This window comes from Rhyacophila brunnea, unplaced genomic scaffold (assembly GCF_057557595.1).
Source record: "Rhyacophila brunnea isolate RB1 unplaced genomic scaffold, BYU_Rbru_1.0 scaffold_10, whole genome shotgun sequence".
Classification (NCBI taxonomy): Eukaryota; Metazoa; Arthropoda; class Insecta; order Trichoptera; family Rhyacophilidae; genus Rhyacophila; species Rhyacophila brunnea.
The window spans coordinates 19,135,165-19,153,755 of record NW_028232752.1 but is presented as its reverse complement, the minus strand read 5'-3'; the positions used below and the strand labels follow the sequence as shown (position 1 = coordinate 19,153,755).

Genomic DNA, 18,591 nt, shown 5'->3' with positions numbered 1-18,591 from the left:
TTAATACAACATACCGTCTCCCTCGCAGATGAGTGGACCGAGAGTATAGCGTCCTTCCTTTTCATCGAGAGGGGTTCCAGTATCTCCAAACCTCAACTGCTTGACAGGCAGGTGTTCCTTCTCCATGATGTCCCCAGTGTCCTCTTGCCAGCCAATCTGTCCAGAATCACAGTTGCACCATTTGGTGGGATCCGAACAGGTTCCCAAGAGACCGCACTCGCACTTGCGAGAACCGGGGAGACCTCCGGCCCAGTAGTCCATTCGCTGGTTGTGCCGGGACACCCACCACGCGAACGGATGGAATATTGGATCTTTGACTGAAACACACATATAGCAAAGTCAGAAATGTCTTGTACTTTTAACACCATTGTAGAATAATTAATAAGGTTAATACAAAACATGAACCTTTTATTTACATTTATTTTTTATTTTTATTTAATTTATTTACAAAAATAAGAATTCAAAAATTACACCTTTACAGCGTCTCTATTTGTTATAAGTTGCAGAGAAAGATCGCTTCTGCACTTTGTAAAAAGGCGATAGTATTGTGTTTAAAACTGACATTCACCCAACTCAGTGCTACTCGAATACTGATCCAATCAATGCTCAAAAGAAAAATATCAGAAAGCAACACAGAGCAATCTGAACAATAACGAACAGCATAAAAATAATATGACTTACTGGTAGGGCCAAAGAGTAAAGAGGCATGGCAGGCGTAAGTGAGTCTCTGGCGGCAAGTGTGAGATCGGTTAAGCAGCGCCTCCAGTTGGGGAGCGTTGGCAGAGTAGACGATATCCTGGCGGAAGGCCCCCGGCTCTTGAAAGCCGTCCACACTCGTCACCTGCTCATTGGAATGACCCACCACTGTCAGAATACGGCCGTCACCTACAGGAGAAAAATATTATTTACTGTAGTAAACTGACACACGATTAAATATAAAACAATGCACACTATCTGCAGTTCAATAAATTTTATTGAAATACAATGTGATTTCACAGCAGGGAATTTTACACATATTCTAACTCATATCGTTGTCGCTAAGTGCTTCTGAAAGCTTTCTCTCTCTTAGAGCTATTTTAAAAAATTGTTACATTTTCAAATAATGCATACCGTAAAATTCGCAAGTGACTGGGAAGGCATCCAACGGACCGGATCCATCCACGTCAATCACTACGTCGGCTCTCTGCTGGACTGACGCCACATTCTTATAAGCCTGACACGATAACGGATTGATTGCTGAAAGGAAATAGAAATACATTTTAAAAAAAAAATCATCCAAACATGGTACATGTTGACTGATAAGTTTAAATTATGGATACAGTAAAACTCCACAATCAAAATCGAAATATAATAATTATATGTATAATTAATGGTTACGTTCTTTATTATTGTGTTTTAATTATTGTAAATACACACACGATCATAAAGTATACCTACAGTATTATGTTTAGATATTCATTCACGACATGGCACGAAATTCAGATAATATCTGTCTGTTTACAAAAGTACTTCTCAACAATGTTTGATCGCGTAATAAAATGTATTTAATACTCCTATCTTTCGTATTTGCGTATACACTCAATAATCGAAATAATTAACCTTTGCCAGAACCAAATAGACAACATTCAAAACTATTAATTTAATTTCTTGTTAAAAAAATGACAAATAATATAGATTGTTATGTTATTCAACGACCGCGCACATCACTCTAGTCCTAATGGTGCATCATGCACAGGTTGTTTTATGCATGTTTACTTTCTAACACTAATCAACTGATAAAAAGCAAAATCTCGTATAAGGATTCGTGACATTCATATGGTCTCATCAATTTCGAATGAACGGAGTTTTTTTGTAGTTGTCATACTGTAAATTACGTTTATCTTGGCTTTGTTTCCACTAGAAAACCCTCTTATTATGAGTAATATAATCTTTATACATATTATGTATAGCCATTTTCCGGGAATACAATCTTCAACAGTCTTTTACAATTTATAAAGACTGCATTCACCATTCCATCTATAATAATATGATCTTCAGGAAATAATAATATATTAACAAAAAAAATTAAATTGAATGAATGATAATTATATGAACTATGTATTTCCTTACATGTGTGACATACTGCACCCGAGTATCCGGTGGTCTGGCAATCGCAGAAGAACTCTTCAGAATTTTGTCGGCACAAGCCATCGTGCCTGCAAGGATTCGGGTTACACCTAAAAATAGAAATAAACAGATGGTACAATATTCATAACAATATAAGAAATATGAACATTCTATTGAAATGGATGTTATTTTTAATTGACTGATAAAACCTACAGACCAGTTGGATTGTGTCATCCCTGACCGCTGACAAGTATTTGCCGTGTAGAACTAGACATAAGGGCACACAACAAGCATCATGGAGTCTTGGTAGTTTCCGGGGTAGTGACTATATTCCTATAGATAGAAACTCACTGTTCGATGGCCCCAGATCCAATTTACCTCACATGTCCTTCTGTTTACAATCCGTAATACATAGTGCCAGACACAGGTCAATTGGATAATAATATTATATTAATTGTGAATGAAATCTTTGAATACCTATCAGTCATCTGGCATGCATCGAAGAGGACTTCTCCAGGGCAGCAATATTCTTCGGGTCTCCAATCGGAAGGCACTTTGTAGTTACCGTCGATCGAGATGAGCCTCATACAGCCGACAAAGCCCTGAGTGTCATGCCCAGATTTTCCACCTGGTAAAATTCACAATATTGTCAGGAATATGCAATGCATAAATGTCGACCTATTTTAAATTGAAATAAAGTCAAAATTATATGCCAACACCAAAATAGAACAGTAACTGTTACCAAACTCTTAATTGATGATGTCATGTCAAGTTTCGCCATCATCATTGTATTTTAAAATATCAATTTATAGTGAATCAACTGATGCGTTGCTTACAGTATAACATTAGTTATTTTGGTTTCGTATATATTTTTAATCGACATGGCAAGAAATTCACATATGGTGCTGATATATAGCTACATACTGTCTGACAACAAGAAATCGTCGATAACAAGAAGTCACTGTAGTCGCATATATAAGACTTCTCAGTGACGTACGTGTCATGGCGGCAATGCGTGCTGGGAGGCGTGTTTACATAAAGTATCGACTCTCCTTCTTCTTCGCAATAAACCAAAAGTTTATACACTACAACAGACCTTGATTGAAACCATCAGTTAGCTAAGCCGGCAAGCAGCCATAAAATTAAGTTCCTATAGAAACAGCATCTGAGTAATCGTTGTACATACAGACCCAGATTGCAATTCAGCAGATGTATTTGGCTTTTGACGGTTGACATTTAAGAAAAACTTAATGCGCCAACACACACAGAGACGACTCGTCATTGTTTGCAGGTATGAAATTCTGTTGTCTATTCTGAATTCATAATATTAAATTGGTGTTGTGTCAAATGTTAGTACATATGCAAGAGCACCTAATGAAACCACGTATTTTTATGACCGATAACCACAATAATGTTAATTTTCTTTTGCATTTAATTACAATGATTCAACGTTCAAGTCACCGGCATGGCATAGTAATATATTTACCTCCAATAAGGTAGAGCGATCCTGTGGTGATCTTGAGAAGTCTGGTGGTCTTCATTGGCCTTTGATCGATGTTCAAGATGAGGGAGTCCGCAGCGGCAGTCAAGATAAGAGTGTGCCAGCGGCCGTCGTTAAAAGTCTCTTCGTAATTATCCAATAATATCCGAGGACTGTTTCCGCTAAGTAGTTCCACTTTCACTTTTCCAAATTCCATGTAAACCTGAATAGAAAACATTCACAATACATTTATATTGATAAATTTGTTCATTGCTGATGCACAAATGACAATGATTGTCCAAAAATCAATTACAATAACAACAGATCATGAACAAATAAAATCATAGATTCTCTTGTGTAAATATTGTTTGATCACTTAGAATACTGACAACACGTCCTTCACAGTAAGTCGACAATAATATTACATAACACCAATGAAACGATGCAAGAATATTATACAATACTATGCCAATGAATAAGGATGAAAATCATACCTTGACATGTCCAACGGAAGTAAAATCGTGCCAGATGAGAAGACCATCTGGTTCATAAGTTCTGAATGAGAGGGAAACATTCAAGGATCCGGCTCCTTCATATCCCCGCAGCTTAGCGTGGGCTCCTCGCGTCACAAACGTAACCGGTGCAATTGGTGGTTCCTAAAACGGAAAATATTTTATAATATCACCGGTTTTTAGTTTTATGTGAGTAACGACGACTAAAATAGAGGAAGTCTTATGAACTTTTCGTATTGCGACATTTGATGGTGATACTTCAATGTTAGTACAGTAGAACCTTGATATAACAGACTTCGGATATAAGAGACAAAATATCCGGTCAAATGTGAATATTGTTAAAAACATTGTGTTAATGTTACATATGTTTAAATCCAAGTGTCACTGTTTGTAAACAATATTGTGCGCATGATAATCACATCATATCTCTCGCAATTCCAATCATAATGTAGACTGAACGTAGAGCACTGACGTTTGCAACGCTGGCCGCTAATTCATACAGCTGCACAGCAGTTTAATTTCTTTACACAAATGAATGGATGCATTTATTACTCCATTCAATATGTTTGCAATGGTTAGAGTAGATGAAAGTGAGCCTGGGTATCATTCACATCATAACTGAAAGTGAAATAGCAGATGAAGCTATGATCTTGGAAAATGAGAATGGAAGTGAAGATAGTGAGGAAGAAGGAACAAAAGTTAGAGAAAAACAAAGTTTTCAGTTAATAAATTCAAATTTCAGGATTTACCTTGGTCATATTATATATCTGTACAATTAATTATTAACAGAATAGATTGATTTGAGTTAATCTAAAATTTTATTGTATTGGAAATGCTGGTGGTTTTCGACAGACGCAGACAATAACTGTGTAATATTGCAAATGAATCTATGATGTAAAATGACCATGATATAGCAGCTAATTCAATCATTTTTAACTTCACTGTTATATTGCAGACTGCGAGCAGGTATTTAGAGAAGATCATCTTCAACATCTTTGGTTACATCAGTGAGTGTTGCCATTATAGAGCCATGTGAAAATATCACCACACAATAGCCAAATATAAATTAAATATTCACTGTGGTCTTCCACAGCAAAGAGCAAAATTAAATAATAAATTTTAATTCATAATATATAAAATAAATCCAAAATCACTACTTTTCAAGAGACAACATTGAATGCTTCCGTGTGAAATTTAGTAATTTAGATGTGATTTGCACATTTATCCAGTATGGATAATTTTATATATTCGAGTAATTTTTAAGACTTATCTCCTTTTTACACACAGATATTACATTATATTTCTGCCAACAACAGACACGTGAAAAAGTGAGTTCATTAAACAATTTACAAATATTTTCTTACCGGACAACTGTACAGAGTGTTCACTTTAGTGTACCGCAGAGCTTCGTTGTTATCGTATGCCTCCTTTATCTCACGAATGATGTTACTCGAATTCAAATACAGATTTTCTATACACCCTGTGAAGTTCTGCATTACTACAAGACCCTCTTGTTTGTTTGGAACACCGCCAATGTAAAACTGAAAATAATATAAAAACATTCAATTATCACAATTTATGTATAGAGAAAAAAATATTTTTTGTAACACCCCGTTTACACGTGCATGGATGTACTGTGCACAGTAAGGAAATGTATGGGGAAACATGTATTATCCTGCAGTTGGCAAGATTGCGTGCATAAATCAAACAAGTTTGGAAGCTTCCGAACTGTGATGATTTATTACGTACAAGATTATTTTCGATCCGAAAAAAAAACAAACTACTCATTTTGAGCTTAACCGATTTTTTGACTTGTCAGATAGTAGTATACAATAACAACCTCGCGTCTCGCTTACTCTTGAAGAATGAGATTGGAGAGACAGTCAGCACTTTTACATGTAAAGAGTTATTGTCATGATAGTTTAAAATAAGCACGATTGCCGACAGTAATTCCATGCACATGTACAGGTGCTATAAAGTTATAGCGCCTGTAAACATGCATGGATTTACTGGCAGCAATAGTGTGTATTTTAAACTATCGTGACAAAAACTGTTTACACAAGTGCAGACTGTCTCTCCAATCTCATTCTTCAAGAGTAAGCGAGACGCAATGTTGTCATTTTATGGTACTATTTGACAGGTCGTAAAAATCGGTTAACCTCAAAATGAATCTCTCCACGGTGTAGTTTGTTTTTTTGCCGGCAGGTTCGCCACTATCGTTCTGCTGCGCAGGCGCAAATCAAAAAAATCCCAAATGTCGCATGAAAATTCAGAAGCTTCCGAACATTTTTGATTCATGCATACAATATTGCAACATGCATGACAATACACGTTTACACATGCATTTTCTTGTTATGGCCACGTCAGCAGTAAATCCATGCACATGTAAACGGGGTATTAATCACGAACAATTTAATAAATGTAACGCTATGATAAGCAACAGTTTTGCCAGTCGTCACAAGAGGTGAACTTGAATTTTACAACTTCCACAGTATAACATTCATTTCTCACAGCGTGTGCTGATCGTAACTAGAGATTTTCTGAATATTATTGGAAGCATTTCACTTTCTAATTGAGTCACTGACACAATATGTACTGCAATCCAATACTCCCTTTCTAGACACTTTCTTTCATCTCTAGCTTGAATTTTAGAGGCAACATGGACCACAAGCAGACACATAAAACATAGGTACTTAAGACTACTTGCTGCTATCTATACAGCACACATAATTGACAGCAGGAAGCCGTTATGCTTACCTGTAATCTGTGTGTACCGGGAGATCTAGACGTAATCCTCTAGATCTTAATCTAGACCTGACTTTGAGGATCAAACTCTATATACAGTCAGAGAAAAAGTTGACAACCTCATAAAATATTATACAATCATACCTAATTTATTTTACAATAAAAAATTATAATCGATTGTTACGCTAATAACAGCTTTATTTTTATTGTCTGTATAGTTTTTAATAACACATATTTAAGCATGACTTTGCAGAGCTGTTTTGTTAGGAGAATTCTTATATATTCCTGTTTTACTAAAACTATTACTTTAAACAGCAATATTGAAGTCCATAATTTCTCAATTTTCACATAGTGTGGCAAATTTTACTGTCGTCGATACGTCGAAAAATTTATTACCCACCTCAAACCTAAGATGTAATGATTTGACTAATCGCTGCTAAGATTAGCACCTTACTATCCAAATAACAACTTACAGCTCTGTTGAGGTTGAGCCGGCTGAATTCCCCTTTGAGGCGGGAACGGATCATGACTCGATCGCAGGAGAAGACAACGTCTCGGCGATTCCTGGAGATTACAATGTCGTGCCAGATGTTGTCGTCCAGCAGTGACCCCACTGACATGGAAGTCATCAAACCAGATCCTGCAAAGAAATATTATATATAAACATAACAAATAAATGATGTGATTTGAATATTTCAAAATTATATTTATCCGTCAGTCAAATCGACCGTAACTACTTAGAAACACACAATTGCAGCATTTCAAGAGGAAATGTCTAATGAATAAAACAAAATATGATTCTACTTTCTGTGAATCATACAAAAAACAAATTTTCATCTAGTAACCATAGGTCAAACGAAATAAAATAAGTTTAGATCTGGGTATCGAAGAAATGAAAGCCGTAATCGTATGTATATTTATACATACTTACATCGTAATGATACTGAAACTGATTCGTTTATTATTCACTTGGATATTAGACCGATGTGACATAATTATTGTAATTTTACAGGACTATTTTTTATTACATGGGTTTCGGAGTTGAGATACAGTTTACGTCAGATTTCATAGTCGTGCTGCGGTTGGCTTAGATCCAAGTAACAACATTTAGCTTGGAAAATTGGGTCAAAGTTAGCTTTAGCTGCAAAGTCAATAAAATGCATCACCAATATAAAAATATGTGGTATAATCAATGTCGTGTCCGGAAACTTGTACGTATGCAGTTCGCCATATCACACTTCACCGTGAAATGTTGTATCGGAAATATATGGTCGTATATTATAGACTGTCCAACCTCTTTGGGTCGTATAGTACGGATAAAATCATGTCTAAATAAAACACGGTTCTTGTCGGTTTACAGGAAGCCAGAGGCAAACAAATTTTGAAAATAGCCGATGTACTGGATTATTTGTTAGGTTAGGTTTTGATTCTTGAATTCATGAATTTTGCCAAAATCGGCTATGAAAATGCTCCATGAATGTGTAATTTTTTCACCTCGGTGGTATAGAGATGACCATATAGTATACGGTCATCTCTTTCCGATAAGAAAGCTCACGGCGAACAGTGCTATGGTGAAATGTAATATGTACAATTTACACGTCACCAATCAACGTATAATCTTAATATTTGTGGAATTTAACAACTTAAACATGCTTCATGCGCTTGCAAAATAATTTTAAATGTCAAAACAGAAATAACATATAAGACTCCTTCTATTTATAGACCAAATTCTTTGGTTAGGTGCTTTGATTTCACTATTTACATTTCAAATTATTTAACAACATGTTTATCAAAGCAAATACTATGTATATTTAAAATCCTTCTTCTGGTGAATATTTTAGAATAAAAGATTACATAACTGACTTTATGACTTCATAGTACCCTCACCTGCATATGCAACATATTAAGCTTTTACATACAATCACTAATCTAAAGGACAATTATTACCTAAATCCATATTGAGCAGCAATCGATTATCGCGCAGCTGAAGGGCGATGAAGTCTCCCTGAGATCCTCGCGAGTAGAGTAATGCGCCGGACGCCACAGATGTCTTGAAACGCAGCCGGAGTGACTCCCGGGATGCTGATATCGGTTCACGGGTCAGATCCCATTGGACCAACGATGATCCGTTCATGTAAAGAGTATCGGCGACTGGAAATTAGATATTTGAAATCCTTGCATTACTAACAGATCATTCTTAGAGAATTTTAAATTAACAGATTGAGCACTTCAAAAATTGGATGTCCAATTGATAAATATGATATATCGATGGTGCAGATCACAAACCTTCTTAGTCAAAAAATACGATTTTGCAGGGGAAGGTTAAAACTGATTTATTTGCAGCATAATACGATGAATATGACATAGGAGTTTTAATGAAAAGATCAATAAACTCGGCTATATTTCTCTTTGACATAGGAGGTAAAGTTCAACAGATCCGTTAAATTTTTGTTGATTTTTTTGATATCATAAAGTCTAAATCATAAAAATTGACATAGAAGGTTTGTGATCTGCACCATCGATATGAGGCGTCTAATTACAAAAAGCGACAAGTCCACAATTCAATATTATCGGGAAACAACGTTTTTATGTTTCTAGCTTCAATTATTTGTTTTAACGTGAGATTTTTTTTCCCGTTGTCTATGTCGAAATTAGAACCAAATGGCAATTTGTTTCAGCCGATAAACTCTTAAACGTAATAAATATAGGCAAAATAAAATTGGACTTAGCGTTACTTGTACTTCACTTTTTAATTTATCCCGCATAAGGCACATATTTCCGTGGCACTGTCATAAGTTTACCAGATGCTACAGCATGGGAGACGCCCTTTTCAATATTGAACGTTCCCTTATTGGTTGACTTAAACACGCGCGAAATCAACCAAGTTTTAAATAATATGAAACACGGACTTAGCGCTTTTTGTAATAAATCGAAACTTAAAATATTTTTTTTCGTAGGGTTATGTCGCGTTTTGGAATTTATAGATCAATACATATTGTGTAAAATTATACAAAGAATACGTGCGTATTTTTTTCTCGATTTTGACCAAATGTGGACATCGCTTTTTGGAATTAGACGCCTCATATCACAATATATTTCTCTGACTCACCATAGTCGCATCCGTAGATCTCAACCCGCAATGATATTCTGTCTCTCCACCGGGTGGGGTTGATTCGAACCCATTGAGCAATTATAGGCACTTCAAAATCATTCCTACGGATATGGTCACCATCCGTGTTTCCCTTGAACATCTGACCACAGAAAATCAAAATGTAAATGTAAAACACACACAAAAACAGATATACTTTTTACACATAAGAAAACTGACCACAAGTGTGTGACATCAAAGACCAAACATGAAAGTGTTGGTGATGATAAAAAGGCACATACAATAATGCTTAATTGCAAAACTGTCTTAATTCAAATTTTTTGAAAGGTTGATTCTAAACGACCATTCTTTAGTCACAAGTTAAATTAGCATAATATTTTACATGTCAATATTATCAAACACTTTGGTCACTTAATTATCATAAGATTTAAAAACAGAGTTGTGGATTTGTTAAACAAAAAATCGATCCCAACTCCGATGTCAACAATATAAAAACAGTTCATTGATTGAATTGTTTTTGAACAGAGAATTTTCTTAGAATACTGTTTTTAATTAATTGTGACATATTTCATAAATTAGGTGCTGAGAATTGAACAAATGCAAGTGCACATGTGACCAAGTTGATTCAATCGACTTCAAAGCTCAATATGCGATTGTAAATTTAACATAACTGTTTTCTGTTAAATGAAGTCTTGATCTCAAATGATCCATAATCATTTTAAAAAAACTGAAAATTGTGTGATGCAATTGATGGACCTCGTATTTAGTAAAAACTAAGTGTTAATTTTAGAATTATGCTACATTCAATTCAATCTCTTTTAAGCAAGTTAGAATTTTGTTAAGAAATATGTTATTTTTCATAGCAAGCAAGCCTCCAAAAGAAACTAAGTGTTTTAGTGTTGAAAGAAATTCCTGAAAAACGTGCTAGAAAATTTAGATAGATTCCCATGTATCATTTCTATTCCAAGACAAAAGATTAGCTAATAATAATATGTTCATAGACAATTTCACTGCAAGTACTATTTAATTCTATGATTATTTTATCATTCCTTTATTTAATCTATGATCGCTTGAATTATTCAAGAATTGATAAAAAGAATGATGACGAGATGTAGTTGACTTCCACATCAATCTTTCCGGTTGAACAAAGATTAGTGAGGACTGTTACCTCCTCCTCCCCCACTTGCGTGGTGTAAGTCCTCCAGCCCTCCCCGTCGTCAGAGTACTGAAGCATGAACTCCGAGACATGCTCGGGAGGGGACCTCCTGCCTCGGGTGGCGACCGCCCTCAGTTCCCGACGCGCCCGCAGGTCGATGGTCAATGTTTGGTCCAGCGTGCTCGACAGAGGACTCCATGCACCAGACCCTAACCCATAGCCATAGCCAGCCCGTGTTAGTATTTTTATTATTAGTCATATCAACATGCCAATCACCAAATTGTCATACTCCAATATATTACAGCTACACCGTCAAAACCTAATATGTTTCTATTAATTTTATTCATTATTCACAAAAGGCAAGAAACAGCTTTCCCAACAGTATGACTGTCATATTATAGAACACTCGCCAAAAGAATATAGGTACAATTCAAAATGCAACAATCTGTTGATCCAACTTACAATAATATAAGATAAAATCAGTATACATGAATTACCGTGTATGTATACATGAGTTACTTTTTTTTACATAATACTTAAATTACTATGTATACACGAATTACCAAGTATACATGAGTTAATTTTTATACTGCTATGGTAAAATGTATATAAACAAATCCACAAAAATCTACATACATGCTTAGCGCTGTGAGTTCTTCAAGAGACAATACAATAGAATAGAGAATGATTCATTACGAAATGCAAAGAATTTCATTAACCGGTTCTATGCCTTCAGCGAGTTATCTCATTCTATGAGGCCGTGATCGACAGGCCGCACATATAAATTTGAATGAGTTATCTCCTCCGACTTTAAACTTAAATTACTAGCCACTGTCGATTGATTTGCATAATCTAAAAAAAATAAACAAACACTGACATCTGTTTGAATAATTATGAAATACTGAGCCACAAATTATCTTTATTACATCGATTGTAATAACAGCTTCGCTCTACATTCAATGTGTGTCGTTAAAAATCTGCGGCCTGTCAGATACTGCCATAGTAATATCCTGAGGCATAGAAAAGGTTAAGCAAAGAAAACTACAATAATTAAAAAAAAACAAGCATATTTTTTAATGAAAGCAGTAGTAATTTTGAGCGATGCAAAATAAATAAGCAACGTACAAATCAAGCGATTATTTAAAACGTAAAATCATGAAAACATTGCCAAAATAATTGATTACAAGTGCAAATCATTTACTTCCGAGAACTTATTTGATAGCAACCTTTGGTGAAAAACATTACAAAATGTTTTTCAAATCATTTTTATAAACTGTACTTAAAATAAATATGATTTAAAATATACACGAATTACTTTTAAACAACCACCAAATACCAGAAAATATTTTACTACAGTATACAAATGTTTCGTATGTATATTGCAGTAATACAATTAATTATGCTCCTCATGGTAGCCGATTAAATGTCAAAAGTCCTCAGTCACCCAAATATTGTTTCAGAGTTCTGAAATGGCTGTTAGTTTAGTTGAAGGTATAGGAATGGAAGACCAGCAAGCGAAACTCCGAAAGCCCATCAATGTCCAACTCCGATTGTTTCTCAATTACCTTTATGCTTCCACCGGCCTCCTTGTAATCGGCGTAATCGAGACCATTGTAGCCGTAGCTTACGCCGAACTCCCTAACAAATTCTGAGGAATGCGGCCGACCCTGGATGGCTATCCGGGTTATGTTCATCACGGAGCCCAGGTCTAAGATCAGTTGTTGGTCGAAATCATTGGACGAAGCCGTCCACGCGTTGCCTCCTTACATTTTGCGATCAGGACAATTTTACAATTAGAATATGTACTTTTAGATGTGTGACAGGTCTTCTTAATTTATTTCATAATAATCCAGTTTTATTGTGTATTATACAGCGGTGAAGACTCAATATTGAGCGAAAGTTTAAAATTTACCTTGGGAGATTCGCAAAGAAACAATTAAAAACAAGAATTTTGAAAATATAATATGTACCTACAAGACAACTGCGACGAATAGCACGAATCGATTTATTATTTCATCTGTAAGTAATGAAATTTCAACGTGGAAAAACTAGTGAGACCTTAAGATACCATAAAAAAATGGAGATTAAATTAATAAATTGGAGAATTAAGAAAAATCTATACAAAATTAATATTTTCAATAAATTTAAGTTTCAGTTTATTTTGGAATGTTCGTAGTAAGTCAAATATAATAGAACAATTTGCCAAGCATTACTATATACTGCAGTTATATTATGATACATATATGACTGTTAAAGTATGTATTGTTGTTCTAATTGTTTATTATAATCATTTGCCTCTGTCTAACTGACAGTCTTTGTGACTAATATAATTATCGTACTCTGTTAACGTGGCACAATTCCAAATACTCAACTATGGAATAATACGCTCCATGTAATAAATCACTTATCGCGAGTGTATTTTACGAGATATCCAATTTATTTAATAGTAAAAATAGAACTATCTGTTTGTCTGTTTGTTTGGTTTAACTCAAAAACTACTGGACCGATGAAACACGCACAGCCTATTAAGTACATTCTCGGTACTAACTTAATTGTAAACTTGAATTATCTCAAAATAAACTTCTCAAAAATTACGCACTCGCAACAAAGCACACGCCTAGAAATCGACCAATTAATAATACACATCGGTCTATTTTTCATTGTATTATCTTATCTATTCTTTCATTCAGTATTTCACGCAGAAAAAGTCGTAAGCGATCTGCTAGTTAAATAATAATAAATTAGCTTTTACCGCGCATTCCTGAAAAATCAAATATTTGGAACAATGCCAATCTAAAATTATTTCCTGATTTTGTTACAAACAAAATACTATATAAGACTAGTCTTATCGAAAATAGATAATTTTGAAAAAACATACGAAAAGATCCTAGACCAACTGAGAGTTGAATACCTTCATATCTTTTGACTGTCCGATTGAATGCTCTACCCCTGAGCTACTGACCTGACTGTGATTCATGCGACTTATAAACGCGCTCTTGAGGAATTACGGTCTTCACCAATTCAAAGCAGTCGGCTTTGTTATTAAATCGAGGTACCTAATTAATTACTAATATGATTTCTAAACGGTGCTAGACGACTAAGCCAAATTTATTCATGAAATTTTTATATTCATGAGCAACTGTTAAAAAAAAAATTATGTGTGTGTGAAACTATGTCCGATCCTAACAAAATCCTTTAGGCTGCCACAGAGTGGAGGTTTTGTATTAACAGATTTTTGTTTTTTACGAGAAATGGATGTTAGCCAAGTGGCTCAACCCATTAGGTCCATACTCTTGACTCCAAACACAAATTGAAAAACAATATTTATATTGGCCAGACCCAGGATTCGAACCTGGGACCCACGATACTATAAGCCGATGCAACAGCTGATCGGCCATCGTCGGAAATATTGAAAGACACAAGATTTTACAATGTTAAGCAGAGCACAGTGTAAAGATGAGGTTGGGTCTAGGACGATACGGCACGGGACAACTTGGCACTACGCAATCAAACGAAATAGACGTTCATGAATTATAAGTATTTTTAAAATGTATATTTAATAGTTATATATTATTATTTAATACTTAGTGAGAATTTAAATATGCTTATGTAAATAATGATTTAATTGTGCATATGTTTAAGTTCCAACTTGAAGAAAGTTCTTTTATTTTTACATGAAATGTCATTCGACAGTGCGTCGCCCACTTGTCTTGGTGTCCAGTTGTCCCAGTGCCGTGAAGTTCGACTCTCAATAGGCTTAATTTTTTATGTACCTTTGCTTTTTTTCTAGTATTTCAAAAATATGATTCAATTTATGATTATATCCGTATATGGCATGAATATGTTCTTAACATCAATTTTCAGGGCAGCTCTTTGTAAAGTTGGTATTCTGTGGTAAATCAGATTATATGTTTTTGGATGATTTTAAATTTTAGTAAAATGCTTGTAAATTCTCAATTAAAATTTAAAAACATTCCTGACAGGGAACTCAAAAATAATGGGAACTGAAATACATAACGGGTAAGGCGATAGCAGGTAACCGACTCGAGTAAGGAAGAATCCGGGTTAAACTTACACACGTGTCAAGAATACGTTTTACGTCGAATACTGAAAACTGCTCTCGGTTTATGCATATACGCTCGCTCATTTAATGTTGGACACACTATTGCACATGCATAAGGCGTGCTTCATTTTCGTAGGACACTCACACATTCAAAACCCTGCATCCAAGATGCGGCGTATTGAATATAGCCTATCGGTATTCTATTTATTATCTGTTCTGTGATTCCTGATTTACCACAGAATACCAACCTTACAAAGAGCTGCCTGCGCTGAGAATTGATGTTTTTAGACATATCAATATATTCACGCCATACACGGATAATTGAGAATAATATCTTTCTTTTGGTTTTAGTAATTCACATCCAAACAATAATAATTATTGTTATATTACATTCTTAAGACAGTCAGAGTCAAAGTTAAATAATTTTATATTCCAATAATAATACGTATCGTGTTGTCAATTGTCTTATTCTTTCATGGTTGTGGTAAGTAACAAAAAGATACACAAATTTACTGTCCGCAATAACAATGCTTGTACATATTATTAGTAAAAGAAAACACAAGCTGATTTTTACAAATGTATAATATATTTCTCCACAAATGACGGAAGTTAAATGATAAATCATGACAGAGTAATGGGGGGGTTACATTAACAGCTTGACAAATATTGGGTGGGCTGTTTTAAAAGTGGCACCAAATGGTACGGCTCAATAAAAACAATCTCAACTGTTATAAAGATCGGCTGGGTTTCCGTTACTAGGGAGTGAATATCCCCCATTTAATAATATGCTATGATGGAATAGTGTTATTGATTTTATAGGGTAATAAACTGACTGCAATATTGTTTTCTGATACAGAACTAAATATTAACTAAATATTCAAAAGACTTGCCATCGGAAAAAATTAACCATTACATTAATTTATTCTGAGAAAACTAAACTCTCATAAAATATTACACACTTTTTCAGTCATACTTATTTGTTTTATTGAACTAAGAATAAACATTACAGATGGTTTTTAAATTTCGATCAAACCCTGCCTATGATTATGTATAATTTAATGGCATAATTTAAAATATTTTATAAATAGAGGAATATTTTTTATCCAATATAATATAATATGGTTTGCTTTAGGCAGGGTTTAATTGAATTTAAAAAATATCAACACCATCTGCAAATTGCACCTATTCTTAGTTGAATGAAAACAAATAAGTAAGACTGACAAAGTTTAATGTGCACTATTTGTCAGATCTCCATAGCCTACCTCCACCCTTCGCCACCGTTATACATAGTTACCTACAATTCAAAACGGTTTTACTTCTTTATTAAAAAAATCTTTACAAAACTGTAGATCTGGTTCCACGAAAGTGACAGCTTCAGCCATAAGCTGATCATAAGTGAGAAAAGTAAAAGGCGTAGGATCTTCGTACTGATTTCCATTTAGATTAACCGCAACAGCGACACCGTGTGAATCATCGAGGAGTGTTTCCTCGAATATCCAATCAGTCACCGGCACGCCGCTTAGTGTCAGATTAGAATCCGTGAGAAATTTACCGAGAGGAACAGGATCACTCCTGACATTAAAACTGATCGACTGAAGATCAACGGTAATACCTACACCAATATTTTTCACATAGCTTTCCTTCAAGCACCAGTGTCTATAAAACGAAGCAAGCTGATCTAACTGAGATTCGTAGCGTAATATATTTTTCCACTCTACCGCTGAAAACTGCCTATTCATCAGTCTAAAGAATTCAGATACATTCTTATTTGCCGGAGCCGTAGTATTCATTACGTCAACTCCGATTTTAACCTTTCCTACTTGCCCAGCGAGGACTACGAAGTTTCCCTGATGAGAAACGTTAAAATCTACATCAATATCATTATGTCCAAGAATTGGTTTACCTCTTGTATCTCTAATAAAATTAATATCAGAGTATGGTACACCTGTGGTTACATTGACAAATTTTCTCATCATAAGTCTACCGATGAGTGACGATTTGAAATCTTGCTGATACACAAACTTGTTTATTCTAATTTTTTCTTCAGTTTGAATGCATCCGCTGGCGAGTAAAATATCAGGTTCACTCGGTAGCCACGTTGCAATGTTAAATGCCCACCTATACGATAATTTGTCAGCCATTCTTGTGATACTCATCACGATTAGTAAAAACAATACACAATTTTTTTTCAGTCCAAAGTTAATTCTAGCACAAAATTGTTCACAACGACTAAGATTCTTGCAAGTGTTGTAAAGTCCAGTCCCCAACTGCTCATTGGTTACCTGCAGACAAACAAACTGCGTTAGTTTGCCGCGTTTCATGAATTAAAGCCCAAACCCATTTCAGGCTAATTTAATCACTAGGAAAGTATCAAATCATTTACCCTTTAAATTAAAATAAAATTTAAACATATTATTTTCATGTTAATTTTTGAGTTATCACTGTGTGTTCTTCCTCCTTTTTTTCTTGACGTTTAGGCTTCGTCACAATGACCATTCTCAAGATTCTATGATTTTGTATGATAAGCTGTCATGGGCATCCGAAGAAATACATGTTAGTGAGCACTACGCAATGTCAGAGATTGCCGACACTCCACAAACACAAAATTTACTTTAAAACCAAGATACGATAATAAGGGATATTTTTCGCACTCAGTAAAGGTGGTCATACCTTATATAAAACTCTCCTGTGCCCAGTATTGACATATGGATCAGAATGCTGGGCCCTCAACAAACTGGATGAGAGAAATATAGATATCTTTGAGAGGAGAGTTTTGAGAAGGATCTTTGGGGCTGTTCAAGAAGGTGGCATTTGGAGGTCAAGGTATTTTGAGCAGCTGTACAAGCTTTATGTGGGCGAAAAGATCACGTGGCATATGAAAATGCAGAGACTGCGCTGGATCGGCCACGTGCATAGAATGCCGGAGGATATACCGGCGAGGCGGGATATGTATGCAACCCCCGATGGCAAGAGAAGACCTGGATGGCCGAAATTGAGATGGCTGGACTGTGCCACGGGAGATTTAAAAATGCTTATTCAAAACAATTGGAGAGTGTCGGCGCTGGATCGTCCAGGATGGAGGAAGTTTTTGAAGGAGGCCAAGACCTACCAAGGGTTGTAGTGCCATAAATGATAAATGATGAGGCCCGTTGAAATACAACGGAACCGTGACAACAATAATAGGGACGATTGACTACATTTCAAAACGTTTTCAATATCCAATCTGGTGTCTCTGGTCATTACAATTGCCGCCATTTTTTACTCAGACCAATGTTTGTTGTCAGCTAAAAAGATCCATTTTCCCAAGACTCTTTGATCAGCATTCGCATCCATACATCCAACAGTACACTTCAATTCAATATCTCTTGAGAATGACCTCCGCAGCGATTCCGAAGATTCGAGGACAGGAGGAAAAAACAC

General features: G+C 35.2%; 4 protein-coding genes across 4 annotated transcripts in view; all 4 read right to left on the bottom strand.

The window, feature by feature from the left end:
- The window catches only part of LOC147078961 (uncharacterized), a 799,973-nt gene that overhangs the window by 350,983 nt on the left and 430,399 nt on the right, over positions 1–18,591 (bottom strand). The window lies entirely within an intron of this gene.
- Nrx-IV (neurexin-4) overlaps positions 1–18,591 on the bottom strand; it is a 35,789-nt gene that overhangs the window by 11,493 nt on the left and 5,705 nt on the right. The window contains exons 3-14 of the mRNA XM_085951968.1: positions 12,674–12,870; positions 9,953–10,094; positions 8,791–8,994; positions 7,317–7,483; positions 5,463–5,639; positions 4,081–4,242; positions 3,593–3,809; positions 2,584–2,734; positions 2,110–2,216; positions 1,111–1,236; positions 682–885; positions 15–317 (exon numbers count right to left, since the gene is read on the bottom strand). Coding sequence (XP_085808094.1) covers positions 15–317; positions 682–885; positions 1,111–1,236; positions 2,110–2,216; positions 2,584–2,734; positions 3,593–3,809; positions 4,081–4,242; positions 5,463–5,639; positions 7,317–7,483; positions 8,791–8,994; positions 9,953–10,094; positions 12,674–12,870 — 2,157 coding nt within the window. The remainder of the gene's footprint in view (positions 1–14; positions 318–681; positions 886–1,110; positions 1,237–2,109; positions 2,217–2,583; positions 2,735–3,592; positions 3,810–4,080; positions 4,243–5,462; positions 5,640–7,316; positions 7,484–8,790; positions 8,995–9,952; positions 10,095–12,673; positions 12,871–18,591) is intronic.
- On the bottom strand, positions 10,970–12,350 carry LOC147078977 (neurexin-4-like). The gene is made up of 2 exons (XM_085955053.1): positions 12,335–12,350; positions 10,970–11,317 (listed from the first exon to the last, which is right to left on the bottom strand). Exons 1-2 carry the CDS (start codon positions 12,348–12,350, stop codon positions 11,028–11,030), a joined length of 306 nt encoding a protein of 101 aa, XP_085811179.1. The 3' UTR covers positions 10,970–11,027.
- On the bottom strand, positions 15,743–17,449 carry LOC147078976 (L-aminoadipate-semialdehyde dehydrogenase-phosphopantetheinyl transferase). Its single transcript, XM_085952135.1, has one exon. The coding sequence runs from the start codon at positions 17,325–17,327 to the stop codon at positions 16,473–16,475; it is 855 nt and encodes a 284-aa protein (XP_085808261.1). The 5' UTR covers positions 17,328–17,449; the 3' UTR covers positions 15,743–16,472.